The sequence below is a fragment of the Drosophila persimilis genome, unplaced genomic scaffold (genome assembly GCF_003286085.1).
Source record: "Drosophila persimilis strain 14011-0111.01,24,50 unplaced genomic scaffold, DperRS2 tig00000653-arrow-arrow-pilon, whole genome shotgun sequence".
Taxonomy (NCBI): domain Eukaryota; kingdom Metazoa; phylum Arthropoda; class Insecta; order Diptera; family Drosophilidae; genus Drosophila; species Drosophila persimilis.
In genome coordinates, this window is record NW_020825330.1 from 88,736 (window position 1) to 109,860 (window position 21,125).

General features: G+C 46.6%; 4 protein-coding genes across 5 annotated transcripts; 2 read left to right on the forward strand and 2 right to left on the reverse strand.

The window, feature by feature from the left end:
* Positions 1 to 1,473: 1,473 nt before the first annotated feature.
* On the reverse strand, positions 1,474 to 3,516 carry LOC6601754 (protein-serine O-palmitoleoyltransferase porcupine). Its single transcript, XM_002026793.2, has one exon. The coding sequence runs from the start codon at positions 3,271 to 3,273 to the stop codon at positions 1,672 to 1,674; it is 1,602 nt and encodes a 533-aa protein (XP_002026829.1). The 5' UTR covers positions 3,274 to 3,516; the 3' UTR covers positions 1,474 to 1,671.
* A 633-nt stretch (positions 3,517 to 4,149) lies between these two features.
* LOC6601753 (nitric oxide synthase-interacting protein homolog) lies at positions 4,150 to 10,862 on the forward strand. Of its 2 annotated transcripts, XR_003409027.1 has the most exons (5): positions 4,150 to 4,941; positions 5,021 to 5,129; positions 5,197 to 5,301; positions 10,648 to 10,741; positions 10,793 to 10,862. XR_003409027.1 is itself a non-coding variant. In XM_002026792.2 (3 exons), exons 1-3 carry the CDS (start codon positions 4,199 to 4,201, stop codon positions 5,266 to 5,268), a joined length of 924 nt encoding a protein of 307 aa, XP_002026828.1. In that variant the 5' UTR covers positions 4,151 to 4,198; the 3' UTR covers positions 5,269 to 5,582. The 2 variants fall into 2 exon arrangements, 1 of the variants encoding a protein (XP_002026828.1); XM_002026792.2 differs by lacking the exons at positions 10,648 to 10,741; positions 10,793 to 10,862 and having other exon boundaries at positions 4,151 to 4,941; positions 5,197 to 5,582.
* Positions 10,863 to 10,913: 51 nt separating this feature from the next.
* LOC6601749 (coatomer subunit beta) lies at positions 10,914 to 14,515 on the reverse strand. The gene is made up of 7 exons (XM_026991146.1): positions 14,088 to 14,515; positions 12,686 to 14,007; positions 11,940 to 12,595; positions 11,700 to 11,861; positions 11,364 to 11,637; positions 11,190 to 11,295; positions 10,914 to 11,105 (listed from the first exon to the last, which is right to left on the reverse strand). The coding sequence occupies exons 1-7, from the start codon at positions 14,397 to 14,399 to the stop codon at positions 11,040 to 11,042; spliced, it is 2,898 nt and encodes a 965-aa protein (XP_026846947.1). The 5' UTR covers positions 14,400 to 14,515; the 3' UTR covers positions 10,914 to 11,039.
* Positions 14,516 to 18,235: 3,720 nt separating this feature from the next.
* On the forward strand, positions 18,236 to 20,524 carry LOC6601748 (transferrin). Its single transcript, XM_002026787.2, has 5 exons — positions 18,236 to 18,347; positions 18,403 to 18,645; positions 18,733 to 19,816; positions 19,871 to 20,255; positions 20,319 to 20,524. The coding sequence occupies exons 1-5, from the start codon at positions 18,251 to 18,253 to the stop codon at positions 20,418 to 20,420; spliced, it is 1,911 nt and encodes a 636-aa protein (XP_002026823.1). The 5' UTR covers positions 18,236 to 18,250; the 3' UTR covers positions 20,421 to 20,524.
* The last annotated feature ends 601 nt before the right edge of the window (positions 20,525 to 21,125 follow it).

Genomic DNA, 21,125 nt, shown 5'->3' on the forward strand with positions numbered 1-21,125 from the left:
AACAAATAAAAAATGAAAAAAGAAGGAAACGCATGGAACGAAAAGGATAAAAGGATCACAGCCTAATAGATGACAAATGTAAGGAATGTAGCAAATCAAAAAAAAAAGCGGAAACAGAAAGCCAGGCAGAATAGTACACAAATAAAAATGAAAACAAAACAACAACAAAAATCAGTAGAAATTACAATATTGTTATAAATATTTGTCTCAATGAGAAAAAAAACAAACAAAAAGAAACGAAACGAAAGAAACAAACAAAACAAAACCAACAAAGAAAATAGACAAAAAATCAAAAATCAATAAAAAGAACTAAAAAGATCAATTTTTATATTTATTTTATAATTATTTATTTATTTATCTATTTATAATGTTGTAGAACCAAGGGCGTAACCAAGGGGGCAAGGGTGCTTCAGCAAGCTTAATAGTAAACAAAAAAATTACTATTTAATATACATTGCATATTTTTTTTAAAGTTTCTTTTTGTTATTAATCATGTTATGTGGTTTTCGAATTAATCCCTTTTCTTTACCACTACAGGTACATAGACTGCTATTTAATTTTCTCGACTAACTATGAGCAAAGGAACTTGAAAATGGTAGTGGGAAATGGTTTTATTGGTTTTAAAAATATATGAAAAATAGACGTAGCAGTGTTGGCACTCAGAAGGGCGACTTTCATCATCCTCTTTCACGCCGAAAATGCGTTGACTACTCAATTATTTGTTTGCTCAAATATTTCTCTCACAGTCTCACAGCATGATCTTTGGGTCAGGATAAGGCTAAGTGTGACCTAGGGTAGAAACTTAATTAGCAGCCCTCGTGGAAAAGCCTATAATTTCACTTTGCAAGTCCTCAGTTTAATTCGGTCGGAAGTGACATTAAATTAAATCAGAAATTTGAAGCACCATTTTAACAACGAAGGAAATCAGAACGCATTAGATGCATATATGTATGTACTTAGTTGAGACGCATATAACATATGTAGGTTTATATGACATTCATAGAATCCACATAGGTGAAGACTTTATCAATTATCTAGTTTATAGATGACTCGCATTTACTATATCTAAGCTGAGGTTCCATCTGTTTCTGCTAGTAATATGATATAGTAATAATTTCGTTCGAAATACGGAAAACAAGGGGTTTCTAGGTTGCCCAAGAAACGTCCCAACAAAATGTTTCTTCTAGATTCTAGATCGATTTACAATATCACGAAGAGCTTGTAGGAAATATGTTCCTATTTGTTTTGTCAGCTTTTCTGTCACCGATTTTCTTACTGATTGTATTACATCTCCATCGTTCTGCAGCCCCATCATCTATCCTGCTCCAAACCATGGGAAACTTCCGCATTGCTCTGTTATGCATCGGCATCTCCAGGCTGCACTGCAACGTTCCACATAGAAACGCTAAGCTTTTTAGCTCCGGTTGCCACGTTCTCTTAGTCCCACATAGCGGCACGACCATCCGACACGGATCCGTTTCACAGATTTAATTATAATTTTAAGTACTCACACACAATATATAGTACACACAGTAGCTACAAGATACAAATACGATGTACAGATAAACATACAAAAGTACGGTTAGATTCGAATGGCGAATTCAGAATTCAAATACGTGTAGATCAGTCCTTAAACGTTTCTGGGTTTTGGAGGAGCTCTGATCCCACAGCCTAGGAGATGAACAGGTAAAGAAGGAACATGCCGAAACCGACGTAGTGGCTGAGGTAGCCCGCCTCCGACCAATGCCACACGAAGGACTCCAGCTCGCCGGCGGGACTGCCCTCCAGATTGAGGGTTTCGTTGAGCAGCACGATGCCCAGATAGGCCAGGTGGAACATGGCGACCAGGGTGAAGATCAGATTGGTGAGCCTCACCAGCCAGCCCCAGCTGTTGGTCCAGCCACGACGTCGCGGGCAGCGGGAGAAGCAGCAATGGTCGGGGCCCTTGCACTGACCGGCAGCCAGACAGGCATCGAAGAGTTTGGCCAGGTGGCGGCGGAGCAGTCGCTCGCTCTCGGCGAAGATGGCCAGAAAGAGCAGCACCATGTAGATGCGCAGATCCATACCGTGCAGCAGACTGGATACCACATACGTGCAGAGGACTGCCCAGAATGTGTGGCCCAGGTTGTGCTCCTTGAACCCTCCGTAGATGTAGTGCTTGAGCCACTCGTGCATAGGGATATTCCAGCTGCGCACAAGGACGCTCAACGAGCGGGGCCACTCGATCTGCCAGGGCCGCGCCACCAGTGGCCCCAGTATTCTCTCGTCCAGCTCCTTGGAATCCTTAGATTCTCCGTCCAGGGTCTGCCCCGAGCTGACCAGCAGAGCCTGGGCCATAAAGCTTACGAAGTAGTGGCTGCTCCGGACGCCCAGCGCCTCCGTGTACATCAGGAGTAAGTGCGAGCCGCTGGCAATCTCGCCCAGGGCGTGGGCCAGGCAGTTGGAGACGGCCACCGCCAGCAGGCAGAGGAGCATGTTGAGCACCAGCTGGCGCAGCGTCGTCAGCCACTTGCCTCGTGCTACAAGGCACTCCACGTAACGGCCATAGCTGATCCAGGGGCCGAGGGCACAGGTCGCGGGGCTGTAAATGTATCCAAGGTAGGCTAGGGGTCCTGGCATTCGAGGCACCTGTCCGCTGGCCAGGTCGAAGCCCAGCGAGATCAGCTTCATGTTGACCACCATCTGAACGCCCCGCAGCTGGGGCCAGTCACTGCGCTGCCTCCATATGGCCAGTTCGTACAGGAACTGGCTGCCAACGGTGAGCACGGCTATGCTGGTGGCCGCTCTCCTCCCGCTATACACACGCACCAGCTGCAGCATAAGGTAGCCAAGGGCGCTCAGGATCAGCAGCAGACCCACGCGCTCGCCCAAGCGCTGCCCAAGCGTGGCGTATAGCAGGATCAGACCGGTTGTGGCGTGGATCAGGTGCAACGGAGCCACGATGATACTGTTCGCATCGCGTTGCGATACTCCGGCTGGCGGCAAGCGGCGCTTCCTGGCATAAAGCAGGCACAGCAGGCGTCCGACCAGACACAAGCCCAGCATGGGTGTCACGTACTTCGCTACTTGCAGCAGCGAAGGCTGCACGCAAGCCTCTATGTTCTGCAACAGTCGATCCATCACCAGGAAGTCCCTCGCCTCCGGCTTTGCATCACTGTATAAGTTATCCTGTTTGTGGCCAGAATAAAATCCGTAGTCGATATCGTCGCCAGCGTCCTCCCCAAACTCTGTGTAGTCGATGTCATATCCCTCGTCGTAGTAACTGTAGTCCATGACTGGCTGCGGCTAGCTCCAGCGACCGGCAAACAGCTCGGGACGGTCAAAAGCGCATTGGAGAACTGCTGTCAAAACGACTTCTGCCGCCGTCTCGCGCGTATCGATGCTGTCGATAGCTGTCTGGCTGCTGTGCTAGATGTTTACATCGATGTTATCGATGTGTACACAGCAGATATCGTTGGTTAGTGATGCTGGGCTCCCTTTGAAATTGATATCTCGACTGGTTCTCGAGGTTCGCACTAGTTCGATTAGAAAGAACATACATATCCATATGTAGTTTTATTGTGTTGCGCTTATTTTTGCTTGGAGGATTTGATTCATTGAAAACTTTCAAACTTCATTAAATTTTTGGGAAAATTATCTGCTCAAATTCGCATTGTTGTGTTTGTGGTCACTTGTGTTTGAAACAAAGCGTGTGCTAGGCAGTGCTGCAAGAATTTCAGAGTCAATATAAGGTAAGCATTAGACAAGGAGTAAATACACAAAAATAATAGCTTGCTTTGGGGTTTATTGTTGTTATTTAAATTAGCGATAAATTATTTGGCAACACTACCGACTCAGGGCAGCTTCAAGAGTAGTTGCATTTATATTATTATGCTTCTTTTGATACTTTGGTATTTGATTAAAAATGTTGCAAAATTGGAACGATGGGATTGGTTGCATTACTAAAAATGTTCACAATATCATCGGGTATTTTTTGTAGGCAGCATATTGTATATGTAATATGGTCAACAAATGGACAGGAAAGAAATGCAACATTGGAACATCACGAAAAAACTAGTTCCGATACTTTTTATGCAACGCAAAATAGGTGATTGGGGTTGTGTTGACACTGCAATCGAACTAGTTCCGAGTTCAACAAAACGTAAACCATTTGCTTGCCTTCATATATAAACATATCTGCGAGAAAACGAACTTAAAAATGACCCGACATGCTCGCAACTGCACGGCCGGAGCCGTTTATACTTACAATGAAAAGAAACGCGACGCCGCCGAGTCGGGTTACGGAACAAATGCCCAACGCCTGGGCAAAGACTCTGTGAAGTCGTTCGACTGCTGTTCGCTGACGCTTCAGCCGTGCCGAAACCCTGTCATTACCAAGCAGGGGTACCTGTTCGACAAGGAGGCGATCCTGCAGTACATCGTCACCAAGAAGAATGAGTACAACCGTAAGCTGAAAGAGTTCGAGCGCCTGCGACGGGTCGAAGAGGAGGAGATCACCCAGGAGGCCAATTGCAAGCAGCAAGCCCGCATGGAACGGTTCGTGAATTCCGAGAAGCCCACCACAACACCTGCCCACAAGTCCAGCCCAGTCGAGCAGCCCATCCTACCAGCGCCCAGCACTTCGGCAGCAGCCATAGCAGCCTCAGAGAATGGATCCATTTCGAACATGGCCAACGGGAACCAGAAGAAGCTGCCCGCCTTCTGGCTGCCCTCAGAATGCCCCAATGCCGGGGCAGCCAAGGCCAAGAAGCCTGATGCCACTATATACTGCCCTGTCTCCTCACAGCCGCTTAAGGTGAAGGACCTGATTGACGTGAAGTTCACACCGATCAAGGATGGCGACACAAAAAAGTCGCTGATTGCCAAGGAGGTGCGCTACATGTGTCCCATTACCCACGATGCGCTTAGCAACGCAGTGCCCTGCGCCGTCCTGCGACCAACGTAAGTTTAGACCAACATCGGGTTTAGCTTCTTTGGCTTCTTCTTCTTCTTTCTTACGAACTTTTGCGTATCTTTGCAGCGGCGATGTCGTGACATTGGAGTGCGTGGATAAACTGATCCGGAAGGACATGGTTCACCCGCTCACCGATCGCAAGCTCAAGGAAAAAGACATTATTCCCCTGCAGCGCGTGAGTGGAGATCAGACATTTCCGATTCTATATATATGTATATTTTATGTAACATTTTGTTTCACAGGGCGGCACTGGCTACGCAACCACCAACGACAAGCTGTCGGCCAAGGAGCAGCGACCCATGTTACAGGTCTAAGGTCTTGTCTACTCAAGATTCAATTGATAAAATGTATGTTTAAAAATTAAGCCTAAATTACTTTAAATTATCATTTTCTAAAGTCGTTGCCTCAATATTACATTTTACTCAATTATGTATCATATATGTAGTTTATGGATTCTGCGGTGATACCTTCTAATACGTTAATCTTCAAGGATATAGCAGTCGGAGTAGTCCCCTATATTTGCATAATTTCCCCAAATTTGTAGACCTTTAATGAAAGATCTACATTTAATTATTTCATTCATTAAAATCATTGAATAGGATTTGAATATCAATTTATATTAAATTGGAACCAAACATACACATACATAAACAAATTGTGATGGATTATTTCAGGCTGAGGTTCTTAAGCTGTAGTTAGGGGACCATTTTACAATAGGTAGAGAGAAGCTTTTGACAACGATGCCACTAGACGACGGGCTTCTGAGTTTCAATTTTCACTCGCTGGCCAGAAGGTGTTCGGTGTTACTTGGGTTTGATTTCAATTGGACACTGAACATGTTGAATGCTTCTTGCGATCCGCTGCGTGTCATGCCGCGAATGAATGTGGTGTGGTGGAGATCTCTGATTACGATCCTGCACCCTCACTTAGTTTGAAGTTGGTACGTGTATGACGGGGTGGTGCAATCACTGTCGCTGTAGTGGCGCTGCAAGATTCTGTAGGAGTCCACATCATTGCACATGATGCATAGTCCACCTGCTGGAGTTGTCTTCGGGAAGAATTTACCCACGGGGATCAGCTGCGAGATTTCCTTTAAAGTGGCAGCTATGTTGCTAACTTGAGGAAGGACTATCGGCGGCGGTTTGACTGGTCGCCCTCTGAGGCGCTGCTTGCGCTGTGGGGGCTCCGCGTGAGCGGCCAGCAGGATTTTGTTTGGTCGCTGCTGATATTCGCGGTCGCGTCGGAACTTGGGATGGTATGCCCAGGTCTTTTCGGGTGAGTTCCCTGGGCTCCGTGATCGTTACTTCATCGTCAGTTGACACGTCCATAGCACTCTGTGTTGACTGTGCTTGGGGTGACCTGACAACCTTTTTGGTAGCTTGGTTTGGGTCTCATGATTCTGGCGTTCCAGGCCTTTTGCCTTGCTTTTTGACTTGGTCATCACCTGGCGTGTTTGTACATATTGGCAGCATCCGAGGGGAGGCGATGGGCACTTTTTCACCTTGTGGTGGACTCACAGATGGCGATGGAACAGGCACGTTTGTACTTACATGCCCGCTTTCTGAATCACTGGACTAGGAGGGAAGTCGTTGCACTGAGTCGGCGCAATGCACATTTGCATTTTGTGATATGCTGATTAGGATGGGCCGTCAAGAGTGACTATGCCTGTGTCCGAATATCTTAGGAAGTAATTTCCCTTTCCCATAACCAGATCACATTGTTTGATCAATGTATTTTGACCGGGCACTTTACTTTCATGCACGTTTATTACGAGGGGCGACTTTCGGGCCATTTGCGGAAACTCAGAATGACGGTGAGAACAATGAAAAAATTGGTTTCACTTTTTTGTCCACTTATTGGTTTTTTCACGTTTTTATATTTAAAATTTTGTATTTTTATTAAAACATAACTTTTGACTTTGATCCTTTTTAATTTGGTCCTTGGATCCTTTTGATCCTTGAACCTTTGGTCCAGGACTAAAGGATTTTTGAATTGTTTTTGAATAGTTTTTTTCTTTCTTGTTTTCTTTTCTTGTTCTTGTTTTTGAATTGTTTTTTTTCTTGTGAGCCATACATATAAGCATATTTTACAAAATTTCCTGGCGCCAACTGCTTATTTTACATCTTAGATGTAGTGGCAGTGTTATTGGCAGAACAATGGAATGGGAAGGTAATACTAGATTACGGTAATGGTAGATATTCGCTATTTTTACATGTAGGTATTTGAGTGAAGAAAGTTAGGTAACACTAGACTTAATATTAACTTGTGTTTTGTTTACAGATTTGATTTTGTTTAACAACTATTTAGATAGTCCCCGCCTGCGGAGTGGGATCCATTATGAGTGGCGGCGCAAGGTTGGTCCGCGGTTTGGCTTCTGCATGGCTGAGGCGGCAATTGGCTGTCTCAATTTTGGACAGCTTATCTTCCAGGCTTTGTTGAAGCTGTAGCTCAGCTGTAGCTGGCTCACCGTTCTGTTCTGCCTGGGATTGCAGAAGCGAGATGAGCTTGTCCAGTACTGATTCCGCTGAAGTTGACATTGTTGTCATTATTTGGGGAGTTGTCTCTCCTGGGTCGATATGCGCTCTGGGAGCAATTTCGACTCAGGTGACTGATGATCTGCTGCTGCAATCATGAGCTTGGAGTGGGATTTCCCACAGATCTCGATCTTCTCTGTTGTTTTTGTTCTTGCTCCTGCTGCAAGGAGTGACCCTCCCTGGCAGCAGTGGCATAGCTCTTGGCCTGCTTTGATGGACAGGGTTCTTCTGCACGTGTACGGGAACGACTTTGCGTTGTGTGTGTGACCAATTTTTTGACATCGATGGCACTGGACGACGGGGCCAGAGCGTTTTTGGGTTTAAATTTTCACTCTTTGGCCACCCAAATTCGTTACGGTAAGCACATCTAAGTTATTTGGCTTTGGTTTCAACTGTACACTGAACATGTTGAATGGTTCTTGCGATCCGCAGCGTGTCATGCCGCGAACGAATGTGGCCACGTGTCCATGGCTGGCCAACATATCGGTGATGTAGTCGTTCTCCGTGGTATGGTGAAGATCTCTAATGACAATCCTGTACCGTCCCTCAGTCTGTAGTTGGTAGGTGTATGACGGCGTTGTGTGCGCTACATCCCTGTAGTAGCGTTGCAGTACCCTGTACGACTGCACATCACTGCACACGATGCGTAGCCCACCTGCTGAAGTTGACTTGTCTCGCACTCGCGCCAGAATTTGCTCTGGTATGCCCAGGCTTTCTCCCATGAGTTCCCTGGGCTCCATGACCATCTCTTCGTCATCAGTTGGCACGTCCATGGTACTTTGTATTGGCTGTGCTTTGGGGGAACCTGACAAACTTTTTGGTTGCTTGATTATGAAATTGGTGAAATAGTGCCAGTGCCTAGGCCCTTTGTAATGATTTACGCAACTGATATTATTTAAATACTTGGTTTGACTTTTATTATGCATGTTCTTAGCACTTTCTTCGGTTCTTTGTATTGTTTTTGGTGAGTCTGATTTACTGCGCGGGGTAACGTCTAGAGCCGGGTTTCTACTTAGTTCCTTTTGTCTTTGGCCGTCGACTACTTATACGTCCGCCTTGCTCTGGCGGAATTGAGCGTGCTTCCGTGTAGGGCTCGAATTTCGCCGATTCCGCGAGCGTGGGTTGATCTGGTTTATACATCTCCGACTGGGGGTCCCTATTTCGGCAACTCGGCGGGTTTGCCATTGGTGCTTGCCATTATTATTATTCATTTTGATATTTTACATCCTCTCTTTTAAAATTTTAAGTTTAAACTTAAGTTTAGATAAAAATGTATGGAATTAAGCAAACAACGAGGGGGAACGTTGTGAGTTGAGGCGGACACCGCAACTCTACAGTTATACCCGATACTTAGTCAGTATGGCTCTCCTCCGGCAGACGCCGCGAATATTAAACGACACGACAAAGAATGCGTGCGAGAGAGACATAAAATCAGTCTGAGCATGACGTCGGACGCTGCGTAGCCAGTGCAAATTGATTTGTTCCTTTTGGCTATACAAATTATCTGGTCTGATCCAGATTCAGCAATCTGATAGATATGGTCGTTATCTATGATTCTGCGTTTTTAGTTTTCTCGTATCCTCAATATTGGGGATGCAACATTGGGGCGAAATTTTGAGATATACGTTTTATAGTGAGATCTAACAGGAGTGCGGGTACCAAATTTGGTTACTCTAGCGTTAATAGCCTCTAAGATTTGTGGATGCCCCAGATTTTCGTCCTTTGCGGGGGCGGAAGGGGGTGTGGAGAAATTTTGACACAAAACGGTCAAGGTCCGATATCACAGGAGTGTGGATACCAAATTTGGTTGCTCTAGCTTTTATAGTCTCTGAGATCTAGGCGCTAATGTTTTACTCTAAGCAAAGCCGGCTATGCTACGTGTGTGTTAGAGAGAGACAGGGCGAGAAAAAATGAAATTGTTTTCTTGATGCTGGCTATAATAATAATACGATCCAATTCTGCAGTCTAAAAGATATGGTAATTTTCTACGATTCTGCGTTTTTGGTTTTATCGTATCTTTAAAAATGTGGATGCCACAGATTTTCGTCCTTTGTGGGGGCGGAAGTGGGCGGTGCGAAGTTTTGAAATATTTTTGTAGCAGTGACATATCACAGAAGTATGGATCCAAAACATCGTTGCTCTAGCTCTTATAGTCTTTGAGCACTAGGCGCTGAAGGGGACGGACAGACGGACAGACAGACAGGGCTCAATCGACTCGGCTATTGATGCTGATCAAGAATATATATACTTTATGGGGTCGGAAACGATTCCTTCTGGACGTTACACACATCCACTTTTACCAAAAATCTAATATACCCCAATACTCATTTGGAGTATCGGGTATAAAAAGCTGTACAAAATATTAAATCTATTAATCAAGCGTATTTAAATCTTTTAGCGACTAGTGAATTAATTATAAGGTACAATCTTGTGCCACTATGAATATTAAATAAAAAAAAAAGTGCTTAGCATGTTTTTATCGACTTCTAAATCGGACATTTCCTCGTCGTACTGCAAGTACTTCTGGTCACTTTTAGAGGAATTTTTATACCCGATACTCGAAATGAGTATAGGGGTATACTCGTATTATATTTGTGCTGAAAATGGATATGTGTAACGTCCAGAAGGAAGCGTTTCCGACTCCATAAAGTAAATATATTCGATAGAGCCATGTTTGTCTGTCCGTCCGTCTGTCTGTCCCTATGAGAGCCTAGTGCTCAAAGGCTATAAGAGCTATTTTGTATCCATACTCCTGTTAGATCTCACTGTTACAAGTGTAGTTCAAAGTTTTGTCCCACCCCTTTGCGCCCCCGCAAAGGACGAAAATCTTTGGCATCCACAATTTTAAAGATACGGGAAAATTTAAAACGCACAATCATAGAGAATAACCATATCTACCAGATTGCCGAATCTTGATCAAATCGGATTATTATTATAGCCAAAAGTAACAAATCTCTCGCACACATTTGTTGTCGCTCAATGTTACACGCCGTCTGCCAGAGGAGAGCCATACTGACTAAGTATCGGGTATAAATGTAAACACAACGTTCCCTTTCGTTAAGTCTCGATTCCAGGTAATTGACAAATTTTAGTAATATATCGTGAACCGTCTTGAAGTTGAATATGTATATTTTTGCTTTTATATTGTCTTCCTCAAAGTTCCAATAACCACTGGCTTCTTCTGACTACGTCACTGGTCACTTAACCAGCTTCAATCTCTAAAATGTCGCCCGCTGCCACCACCTGAGCTTAAGTAAGTTAAATTAGCTTTGAAATACCTCTTTTAACTTTTTTTCTCATTTAGCTGTGATGGACCACATCTTAAAATTCAGATAAAAAACAATTATTCCTATTTTTGCGCCGCCACCCATTGGGAATCGCACCCAGCCCCCGAATTCACGATAAACTCTTCTTTTTTTTTTGGGTTAAGGTATATAATAAATGTATATTGAATGTATCATTATATGTATATAATGCAATTTGAAGAAGCTTTAAAGCTTAAAATTTGAAGTTGCATTATAAAGCCGTTCTTGGGGGTGGCCGTTTGTCCACTAAGCCGCCTGCACGGACTGCTTCTGCGAGGAGCTAATCTTGTCGCCGAGACTCAAGGCCATGCCCTGCGGAGAGAGAAAGAGAGAGAGAAAAAAAGAGCCAGCATGAAAGAAACATTTAGGATTGGGGCAGGCTTCTCCCATTCTTACCTGACTCTTGGCGCGTATGCGTATGTGGCCCGTCACCTTAGAATCGGGGTCATCCACGGGCTTCTCAATGCTCAAATTGGCCAAGGCATTTTCACCGAAGATGGATCTATGTAGGGGAGAAGGTTATGAATGTTTCGGATATCAGGAGACTCCACGGACTGCTGCCACACTCACTTGGCATACATGTTGGCAGCCATGAAGCCACACTGGCCGGAAAGGGCCTTCTCCGGTGTAAGGCACTTCATGTTCGTGCTCTTGAGCAGGTGCCTCAGATATTCGTGCAGGTCGGTGAAGCTCGTGTTGACGGTGACCTTGTTCTCCCACTCGAAGTCCTGCCACATTTGGCGGAACTCGGTGTCTGTGCAGCTGGCCGGAATGATGTAGTCCATAATGTCGATGTGTATGGTGTTCAGCACGACCACGTTCGTGTTAAGCGCAGTGTCGTACACTGGAAGGAGAAGGAGAAAAACATTCATTATCGGAGCCACTCCCACTACTACTGACACTCACCGATGTTGCCAAAGATAATGCCGTTCTCTGTGGAGGAGACCTTCACGTTGGCCTTGATGTTGCAGAAGTCGTGGGGAGCCAGCACAACCGGATGTGGACGCTCCACCAGCTTCAGATCGCCCAGCGTGGCCAGCTCTAATGTGCAGTTCTGCAGGGTGTCATCTACACAGAGGTAAAGAGAGATTAATAATACCTATCCTCACAAGGCAAGGCATAGAAACTGCCATGACGAAGACTCACTTGTCTGGTTGACGATGAGGACGTCTAGGACAATGTCGTACTGGTTAACATTGACGTAGGCCTCGGCGTAGACCGGATCCGAGAAGCCCGTCAGCTGGGTGACCTTGTTGAGTTTATTGTTGGGCGAGGAGATGTCGCTAAGCTGGGCCGTTTTGGTGCCGGCTAGAGCCTGGTTCAGACTGGATTCGAACACGTTCTCGCCCAGCTGATTATCGCGCCCATTGGAGAGCTGGGCGAAGAGGACCGGATCGTCTGGCTGGACCTTGGCGGTGGCGCGCTGCTTCTCCTTTAGAACGCGCTGGTCCTCGTCGTGCTGGGCATCGAGCATCTTGCCCAGGGCCTCTCGGCAGTAGTGCATGAACACGGAGACCGCCTCCGGGGTGCGTTCGCTCAGCGTGCGCAGGCAGATGAAGATGCGATCGGTGTCGTCGTTGGTGATAGGCTTGCTGGGGAACCCGGACTTGCCTAGGTGCAGGATAGAGCTCATGATTAGCATCACCCGCGTAGTCAGGCGGTTCTGGGCACTGGAGTCTGGCTGCAGCTCCACGTAGCGCAAGGCCAGCTTGGTCAGAGTGGCTGAAAGGGCGGCGCCAATGAAGAAATCGCCGTCCATCAAGTACTGTCGCAGCGGTGGACGCTTCTCCACCTTGGCCACCCTGTTAGAGCGATGGAAAAACGGAAAAGCGAGGGAATCTGTGAATTCAACTGTGACGAAGGGACTTCATTTCGGTTTGAAGACTACTTACGGGGCCAGGCTATAGGCACTTTGGGTGGCATATGTGCCGTCGGAGGTGACCTTGTTGATGGCATTGCTTGTGCTGGTGGTGGTGCTGCTGCTGCCATCACCGGATACGCCTCCTGTGGCGGATCCCTGCTGCTGGCTTTGCTCCTCGGTTGGGTCACCGGATAGGCGACGCTGCTCCGCTTCCACCATGGGTACGTCGCCCAGCGTCTGTTGGATAGCGTCAATCACTTCGATAATCTGCGGACCCTCCACATACTCGCCCAGGATCCACACGGCGGCACGGTGAATCTTCGAGGACTTGATCTGGGGGAAGGCCTCGATAAGGTGCTCGATGATGAGACCGCTGAGGGCCGGGAACTTTTGGATGGCCTCGCGTATGAAGATGAGCACGTCGGCGGCGGCCAGCTCGTTGGTGTCCGAAAGGAACTCCACCAGGACGGGAATCACGGTCGCGGCCACGTCGGGGAACTTGATGGAGCAGGTGTGCAAGGTGCGGACGAGCAGCTGCCGGTACTTGCCCGTATCCTCGTGCTCAACGTTGTGCGTTTTGGCCACCTCCTTCTTGAGCACCAGCACCATCTCGCCGATGTTGCGCGAATAGACCAGGTCCATAGCCAGCGCGAGGGCCTTGCGGCGCACCTCGATATCGGGGGCGGCCAGGACACGCAGCACGTCCATGACCAGGTCCTGCATGACCTTCTCCATGTTCTCGTTTTCTTTCATGGCAATAAGCCGGTCTAGGACAATAAGCTTAACGTTGTTGTCGCTTTCCTTGACAATCAGCTCGATGTAACAGCTGGCGGCGGCTTTGATGGCGGTGGGGGCCAGAGAAAGGGTGATGAGCGTGCCGGCAGACTCGTAGCGGACCGCGTTGGAGGATGAGTTAAGTAGGTTGTAGATGCACCGAATAAAGCGCGATCGCTCTGCGGGATTGGCATGGCACACCTTGTAGATGAGCTCAACAATAACCAGCTGCAGAATGTCACCAAAGCTGTGCACCTGGTCGATGCACGAGGCCAGATAGTTGAGGGCGCGCTCCTGATCGGCGTGGAGCAGCATAAGGAAGGCGTTCCTTTTGCACGACATGTCCTGCTGCGTGTCCAGAAAGTTGGCGATAAGCTCCGGTCCGTCCGGCACCAGCCAGTCGAAGTTCTTGTAAATTGTAAAGATGGCCAGGACTGCGTTGCGGCGCACGTACGAGTGACGGTGGTCCAGGCAAGCTCGGATAGCGGGCATCAGGGGCTCTAGCAGCTCGGGCTCTTTCAGCTTGCAAAGGAAACGCAGCGTGGAACCACGCAGGAACTCGTTCGGGTGTTGTAGGTCCTACAGTAAAGCGAAAAAACAACAGATCAGCACAGTCACACAGATGGCATACGCGGGGCCACGTTGCACGTTTAACTCACCTTTCGGTAGGCATCGCACACGAGAATCATCTCCTGCAGCAGTTTGCCGTCGCCCGAGGTCTTTGGTACAATCTCCCAGAAGATGAGCAGCAGCTTCTTGATTGTATGGTCCTGCACGGGCAGCACGAATCGGATGATGGTCATGATCAGACCCGGGTAGCGCTCGCCGTTGAGCAGCAGCTTAATCACCTTCTTCAGCGTCTCGATCTTGTGGTTCGTGTCGCCCTTCTCCAAATCTTGCTTCAGCTGCATCTCGTTCGGGACCTCCAGGTCCGGCGAGTTGATTATCGTGTAGCACGGCACTTGGCTCATCCTGGCTAGCGTTTCCCGACTACTTGTCAGGTGTCAAGGGGGACGTTTTGTAGTTTCGGGAGACGTTACGTCTTTTTCCTGGTTTTGATTTCGTTTTATGTGTTCTTCGTCCGGCTTGACGTGTCAATTCAGAGAATATACGACCTGACGTCACAAATTTTAAAATATACCGTAAAATACTGATGAATTATTAGTATTCAAGTTCCCCCATATTCCTCGTTTTTGATATTCGGTTTAATATTACTAGCTAGCAAGGCCCCTCAGCTCTCAACCAATATTTTTATCCGATTATTAAATCGGTCTCCTGCAAGACTAGTTAAATTTAAGTTTTCATCTTTATTGCATTGCTTTTAAAATAAGGTTTAAGCAAAACCGGTCAACAACAATTTCCACTAAATTAATTTCCTTACATGGTAACTACACTATAACTACACATTTGCTACATAGTAACTATATTTTCATGTAATTACCTAAGGCGATACCTGAAGGGGAAAAACCTGCGTTATCCACTTTTTGACATGCCTTTTTTTTTAAATATAGATTTTGATGGAAAACGATCAGGCATTCGATGCTGATCACGAATTAGTGTTCGGAAAAGCCTGGGACTTGGCTCTTCCACACGATTTCTACATTGGTGCATTGGACAAGAGGGTGAGTTCATAGCGCGTTTTAAAAAATACTGGAAAATACTTGCAAAATATGAAAAATATAAAGTTTGCAAGGTGTGTGAGCTAGACATGGTGGTAAGAAAATCAGACTTATCAATCAAATATACCGTCTGACCCTCAGAATATAACAAAATATACCGTCTCTATTTAAAAATATACCGAAAGTATACTGACGAATTAAAGTTCTAATATACATATTCCTCGTTTTGGATATTCCGGCAAATGTTACTTGCTAGATAGAGGCCTTGATAGATAGATACTTGCTCTGACGCCTGACCACATACTTTTATCCGCTTAATAAGTAAATTTTCTATTTGACTGATTTATTTTAAATACTTGCTTTTGTTGGATTTTGTCTAAAAATAGATTTGAGCGGAAAATGTCAAACAAATGAAACGTAATAGAAAAATCGTTCCTATTGCTCAATATACATAGATATTCGGTTGAATAATGCTGACTAATTAAAGCCCTTAGCTCTGCCCACATAATTTTAGGCCATTGATGAATAAATTTTCTACAAGATTAGCTACTTTAGAACTTACTCAGTTTTATTGTATTGTGTCTAAAACAAGGTTAAAACAAAAAAGGTCAACAAAAAAACCATCTGTTTTAAAACATAATTAATAAAGACTTTCTCAAATTTATATGTTCTAGATATATCTGCAAATGAATACTGTCTTGTATATACATATATCTCGTTCCCGACACCTATTCTTGGTCTCTGTAAGAAGAGAATAAGCTGCGAAATATCGTTGAAATAGCTTTAGAACAGAGACTGACTAGTTTCTGAATATATTGCAGCTTGAAAGTGAGTGTGTAAGAAGGATTGTATATGCAATCCATTGGAATAAGTGACGCACGGAAGTACGATTTAAGAGAGCGAAAATGAAAAAAACATGCGTTTCGAAGTTTCTATACCCCTTGTCATCAAATAAACCTTGAAAAATTAAATCTTAATAAACATATCAAGACATCGATTATTTATGGACTTTTCATCGAGTAAAGCTATCAGTATATTTGTGCGATAGGCGATTTCGTCTATCGGTTACAGTGGACCGAATTGAAGGTTCCAATAAACCTGAAGTGACTCAAATTAGCTTGAAGCATGATTCAGTTCTCGCATTAATTATATATAGGGGACAAATGTACCCCTGTTAGTGTTTTAAAACACCGCTGTACTGAATCGAGGGGATGGGTTTGAACATATGTTCCGACTGCAAGATATGGACGCACAGCAACGTCTCCACTGAGCAATAGCATTAGATTGTGGTGCATTAATTGTCGGGCCTGATTAATGTTTCAACTCCACCTTTCTGTTATTCTATAGAAAATGTTAAAGTCGATTACAGTGATTTTCCAGAACTGTGCTGATAGGTGCACTGAATGGCGGGTTGAATTCAAATTTTAATTCCCGCAAGTTTTCCAAAGATGTGTATAGAAGGAGGCTGGCGAGTAGTGCCCTCCCACCTGGCTGCAGATAGCCTCTGAGGGCATGATTCTGATAACAGAATATTTTTTTCTGGTAGAAAAACCCATTAGGGAGATTCCCGGCGGACTTCGAGGCCTTTCGACCTTGCCGGCGACACCCGGTTGCTGGGACAACTGCTGTAGGCATGCAAATAATATAAGCTATGGTGCACGTATCAGGAATTATAAACAATCTCATTGACTTCGATCTACTTCTACACATATACACATACACTTACTTATATTGGCGTTTCTGAAAAGATCCCCGACCAAGACTTCTCCTCTCAAACACAGCCCACACTCACTCGCCCCTACAGTGTGGCTTTTGTGATCTCGTTGAGCAGTCAAATCTATTAAGGTTTATTTATTATCCAACCAACCAACCAAGCTACTACCTCCCGCCGATTCCCCTTTAATTGAGGCACGGCCTGCATTTTAAGCAGACCGCAAATTTAAGTTGATTTTCACATGAGTTGAGGGGATGTCTCTGTCTCCCCTTGATTGCACTCTGCCGGTGTGCCGGCGACGGGTGGTGATCCTATCCCGACACATCCCATGGAACAGGTTTTGTGCCTGTGGAAACAAATTGTTTGATAGCGAAACGAAACTACAAAAGAAAATGAAGCCAAGCTTTGGACTTTGGCGAGTTTGGGAATGCTCTTTCTTGGATATTGGAACAGGGAATTCTAGAATAAAAATTATATATGTGTATAGATGCCATTTCAGTACGGAAGGAGCCCGTAGGGCGATTGGTGGATTGGAGAGTATTTTAGATATTTATTGTAATGCTCCGCAGGTGTCTTTAGGAAATAAACATACCCCCAGATGAGGAAAGTTGCGCTTGATTTATAGCTTGAGAAGGGAAGGGAGAAGGGGATAGGTGGGGTTTTGAAGCGTGCAATGATTGTGAGGTGGAGGGAAGGAGTCGGACAATGTGCAGCCATCAGTGTCAAAACCTACACAGCTAGAGGAACCCCCTGACAGTAAACGGAGATGACTTAAACTGCTGGGCGAAAGATTTACGATTAAATGGATTGTTGCTGTGAAGATAAAAGGCTGAACGGCTCTACGATTCAATCAGGAAATTTTAAATGGATTCTTGGAAATTTTAAGACCGCACACACAATGCATGCAGCAAAAAATCTCAGTGTTCAGTTATATAATTATGCACTCCTCGCCATCGCGCCTTTCGCTAAAAAGTTTGTCATGATTTTAAGCACTAAGAAAGATCCAGAAGTATGTAAATACTTATATACTCGCCAAAGAACTATAGAGAATATATTGAGCCATCGATTATCTCAAGATATATCTGGTATATATGGTATATATATATATCTCTACTAGTATGTTTATCTTACGAGTATGTTTAGATGAATAATGATATTAATAATATTGGCTCAAACCCGTTTGGTTTGTTGCCCCTATCCAGAGGATAGGCCTCTGATGGTTTCTAGACCCCGTCAACAGCCATTTTAACCCACACAACGTACCAACATCCCCTTGGACTGGAGAGAGCCGGTCTGAGTGGGTGTCTTTCTTTGCTTCCTCGGCTGTCGCTTCGCTCCCCAGAGGAGAGCAAACAGATCAGAATAAACAATTAGGTGAAGGCGAAAAAAAGAGCAAAAGCCGAACAAAAAACGAGAGTGCGATATGGCTGATCGTCTGGGGTATAAAAGTGCCGGCCGGCCAGAGTTTTGCCACAGTCAAGTTTTGACGATGACTGCGACGACGAGTGAGACTTGGATGCTGCTTCTGGTAGCCACGCTTCTGTTGGTGCTTAGCCCCAATGGAAGCTGGGCAGAGGATCCCATATGTGAGCCAATCCCTGGGGAATTCCAGTCCCAAAAGCTAAATTCTCTGTTCTGCAGATCGCCTGTGCGTGCCAAAGATATACCTGAAAGAATGCCAGCAGCTGCTGGCCGATCCCTCGGAGGCGGGTATCCGCATGGAGTGCGTGGCCGGGCGAGATCGGGTGGACTGCCTCGAGCTGATCGAGCAGCGTAAAGCTGATGTGCTGGCCACGGAGCCGGAAGACATGTATATAGCCTACCACCGCAAAAACGAGGACTATCGCGTCGTCTCCGAGATCCGCACGCAGCAGGACAAGGACGGTATGTCTATGTCTCAGGAATGTCTCAGGGATATCTTAGGGGACAATACGACATCCCTGATCTGATCTATTTTATATTTGTCCATAGCTGACTTCCGCTACGAAGGCGTCATCCTGGTGAAGAAGACATCGCCTATTAAGACCCTTCAGCAGCTGCGTGGCGCCAAGTCCTGCCACACGGGCTTCGGACGCAACGTCGGCTACAAGATCCCCATTACGAAGTTAAAGAACACCCATGTGCTGAAGGTCTCAGCCGATCCGCAGATCTCCGCCACCGAACGAGAGCTCAAGTCCCTCTCCGAGTTCTTCTCGCAGTCCTGTCTCGTAGGCAACTACTCCGCACACCCGGAGACGGACCGCCTCCTCAAGAAAAAGTACTCGAATCTGTGTGCCCTCTGCGAGAAGCCCGCCCAGTGCAACTATCCGGACAAGTTCAGCGGATACGACGGTGCCATACGGTGCTTGGACAAAGGCCAGGGCGAGGTGGCCTTCACCAAGGTCCAGTACATCAAGAAGTACTTCGGCCTGCCCGGCGCAGCGCCCGCTGAGGGCAATGCCGCGGAGTTCGAGTATCTTTGCGAGGACGGCACCCGCCGGTCTATCACAGGACCCGCCTGCTCCTGGGCCCAGCGCCCCTGGAGCGGCTACATCTCCAACGAGCATGCTGTCCAGAGCACAGACCAACTGCACCAGCTGCAGACCCGTCTGGAGCGCTTCTTCGCCAACGGGTTACGGGCACAGAACAAGGAGGCCGCCGCCCACCTGCTCATCCAGCCAAATGGCGTGTACCACAGCAAGCCGGCGGCCATCGATCCCAAGGTCTACCTAGAGCGGGCCGGCTACAAGGATGTAATCGAACGCGACGGCAGTGCCATCCGCAAGATCCGGCTGTGCGTCCAGCAGGATGCCGAGTTCTCTAAATGCGAGGCCCTCCATAGGGCAGCCTATGCCCGCGATGCCCGCCCAGAGCTGGAGTGTGTCCAGGCGGCGGACTGCGTCGAGGCGCTGGGCAAGGACAAGGCTGATCTGGTGATCCTTCCCGCTGCCAGTTATGCCGATGCCCGCCAGCACAAGCTGCAGCCCATCGTCTACGAGCAACTCTCCGACGAAGATATCCTGGTGGCCGTGGCCCCACCCACCCTTAGCCGAGAAGCACTCCAGAAGACAGCTATGTAAGAATATCCTTCACCTGTCCGAAGTCCTCGACTAACTTTCTCTTGCTACAGAAACTACGACGCAGACAACGAGCGGGCCCGACTCTCAGCCGCCTTCCTTAACAAGCGACGCGGCCAGGACGGATGCCGTATCTCCCCAAGCTCCGCGCAGGATCTGCTGATCGTCCCCGCCTCGAAGCTGGAGGAGCACAAGGACTGGCAATTGGTCTGCCCCGGACTGACGCGCAGCCCCGTCACCGATTACCGCGCATGCAACGTGGAGGTGCAGCTGCCACGCGCCATCTTCGTGCGCTCCGACAGCTCCTCCGTGGAGCAGGAGACGGTCAAGCATCTGTTCGCAACCATCTCGGATAAGTTCGGGGCCAGGGGTAAGCTGGTGGATGTCTTCTCCTTGTTCGGGGAGTTCCAGGAGGGCCACAAGAACGTTCTCTTCGATGTGAGTGAATCCTCGATTTAATTTTAGCCCTCTCTTATCTGTAATCTTTTTGGGTCCTTGCAGGAAAATGCCGTCGAGCTAGCTACGCAGCTGAAGAACGACGTCCAGGACGAGCAGATTTACAGTGACCTCCAGTGCGATGGGAACAAGATTATCAAGCAGTGATATCCTTATCAAGCACTGATATCCATTCTCCAGGAGTGAACTTCATCTCCAATCTACCCTTAGCATAAATAAAAATCTTTTTTTCTTGAATATTTTGCAACACATTCCATGGGTTTCGAATTGTTGAAGGTTTTTCAAGGTTGAACCTTTGGTTTGCCTTGGAGATTTATTTCAATAGAGTGCTCCTGTTAATCAAGGACTTCCCATTCTTCCAGGGCTTACTTCAAGAGCTAAGGGAAAGTGATTCCGAAGTGTGCACAATGTATACCACACATCTTTGCCTTTGGTCGATGAGACAATGATTTTGACTTTACGCGAGACAAACATTTTCACTCGTCAAAATCACTTCACTTGTACGTTCTTCGCTGCACAAAAATATCGTGAGGGTCGTCCAAAAACGGTTGTTGTACCTGAAAAAATGGATTGGCTGGAAAAAAGGGATGTGCGGGTTTGGCTATTGCAATATTGTCATATGACATAGCATGAGATAGATGCATCTTTATGCATTAAAGGGCCCAAAATTTAACCGTGCATACTTAAAAGGCAGCCTTCGTACAATGCATTGAAATATCTACGACTGTATATTGCAAATTTAAAATATGAGGCTGTACTCATCGAGCGTTACAAGAGAATTTTCGCCACCTGCTAAGTGCTTCATGGATGATCATTTCAAGGGGAACCGAAGCATACTTTCAGGTTTCAGCG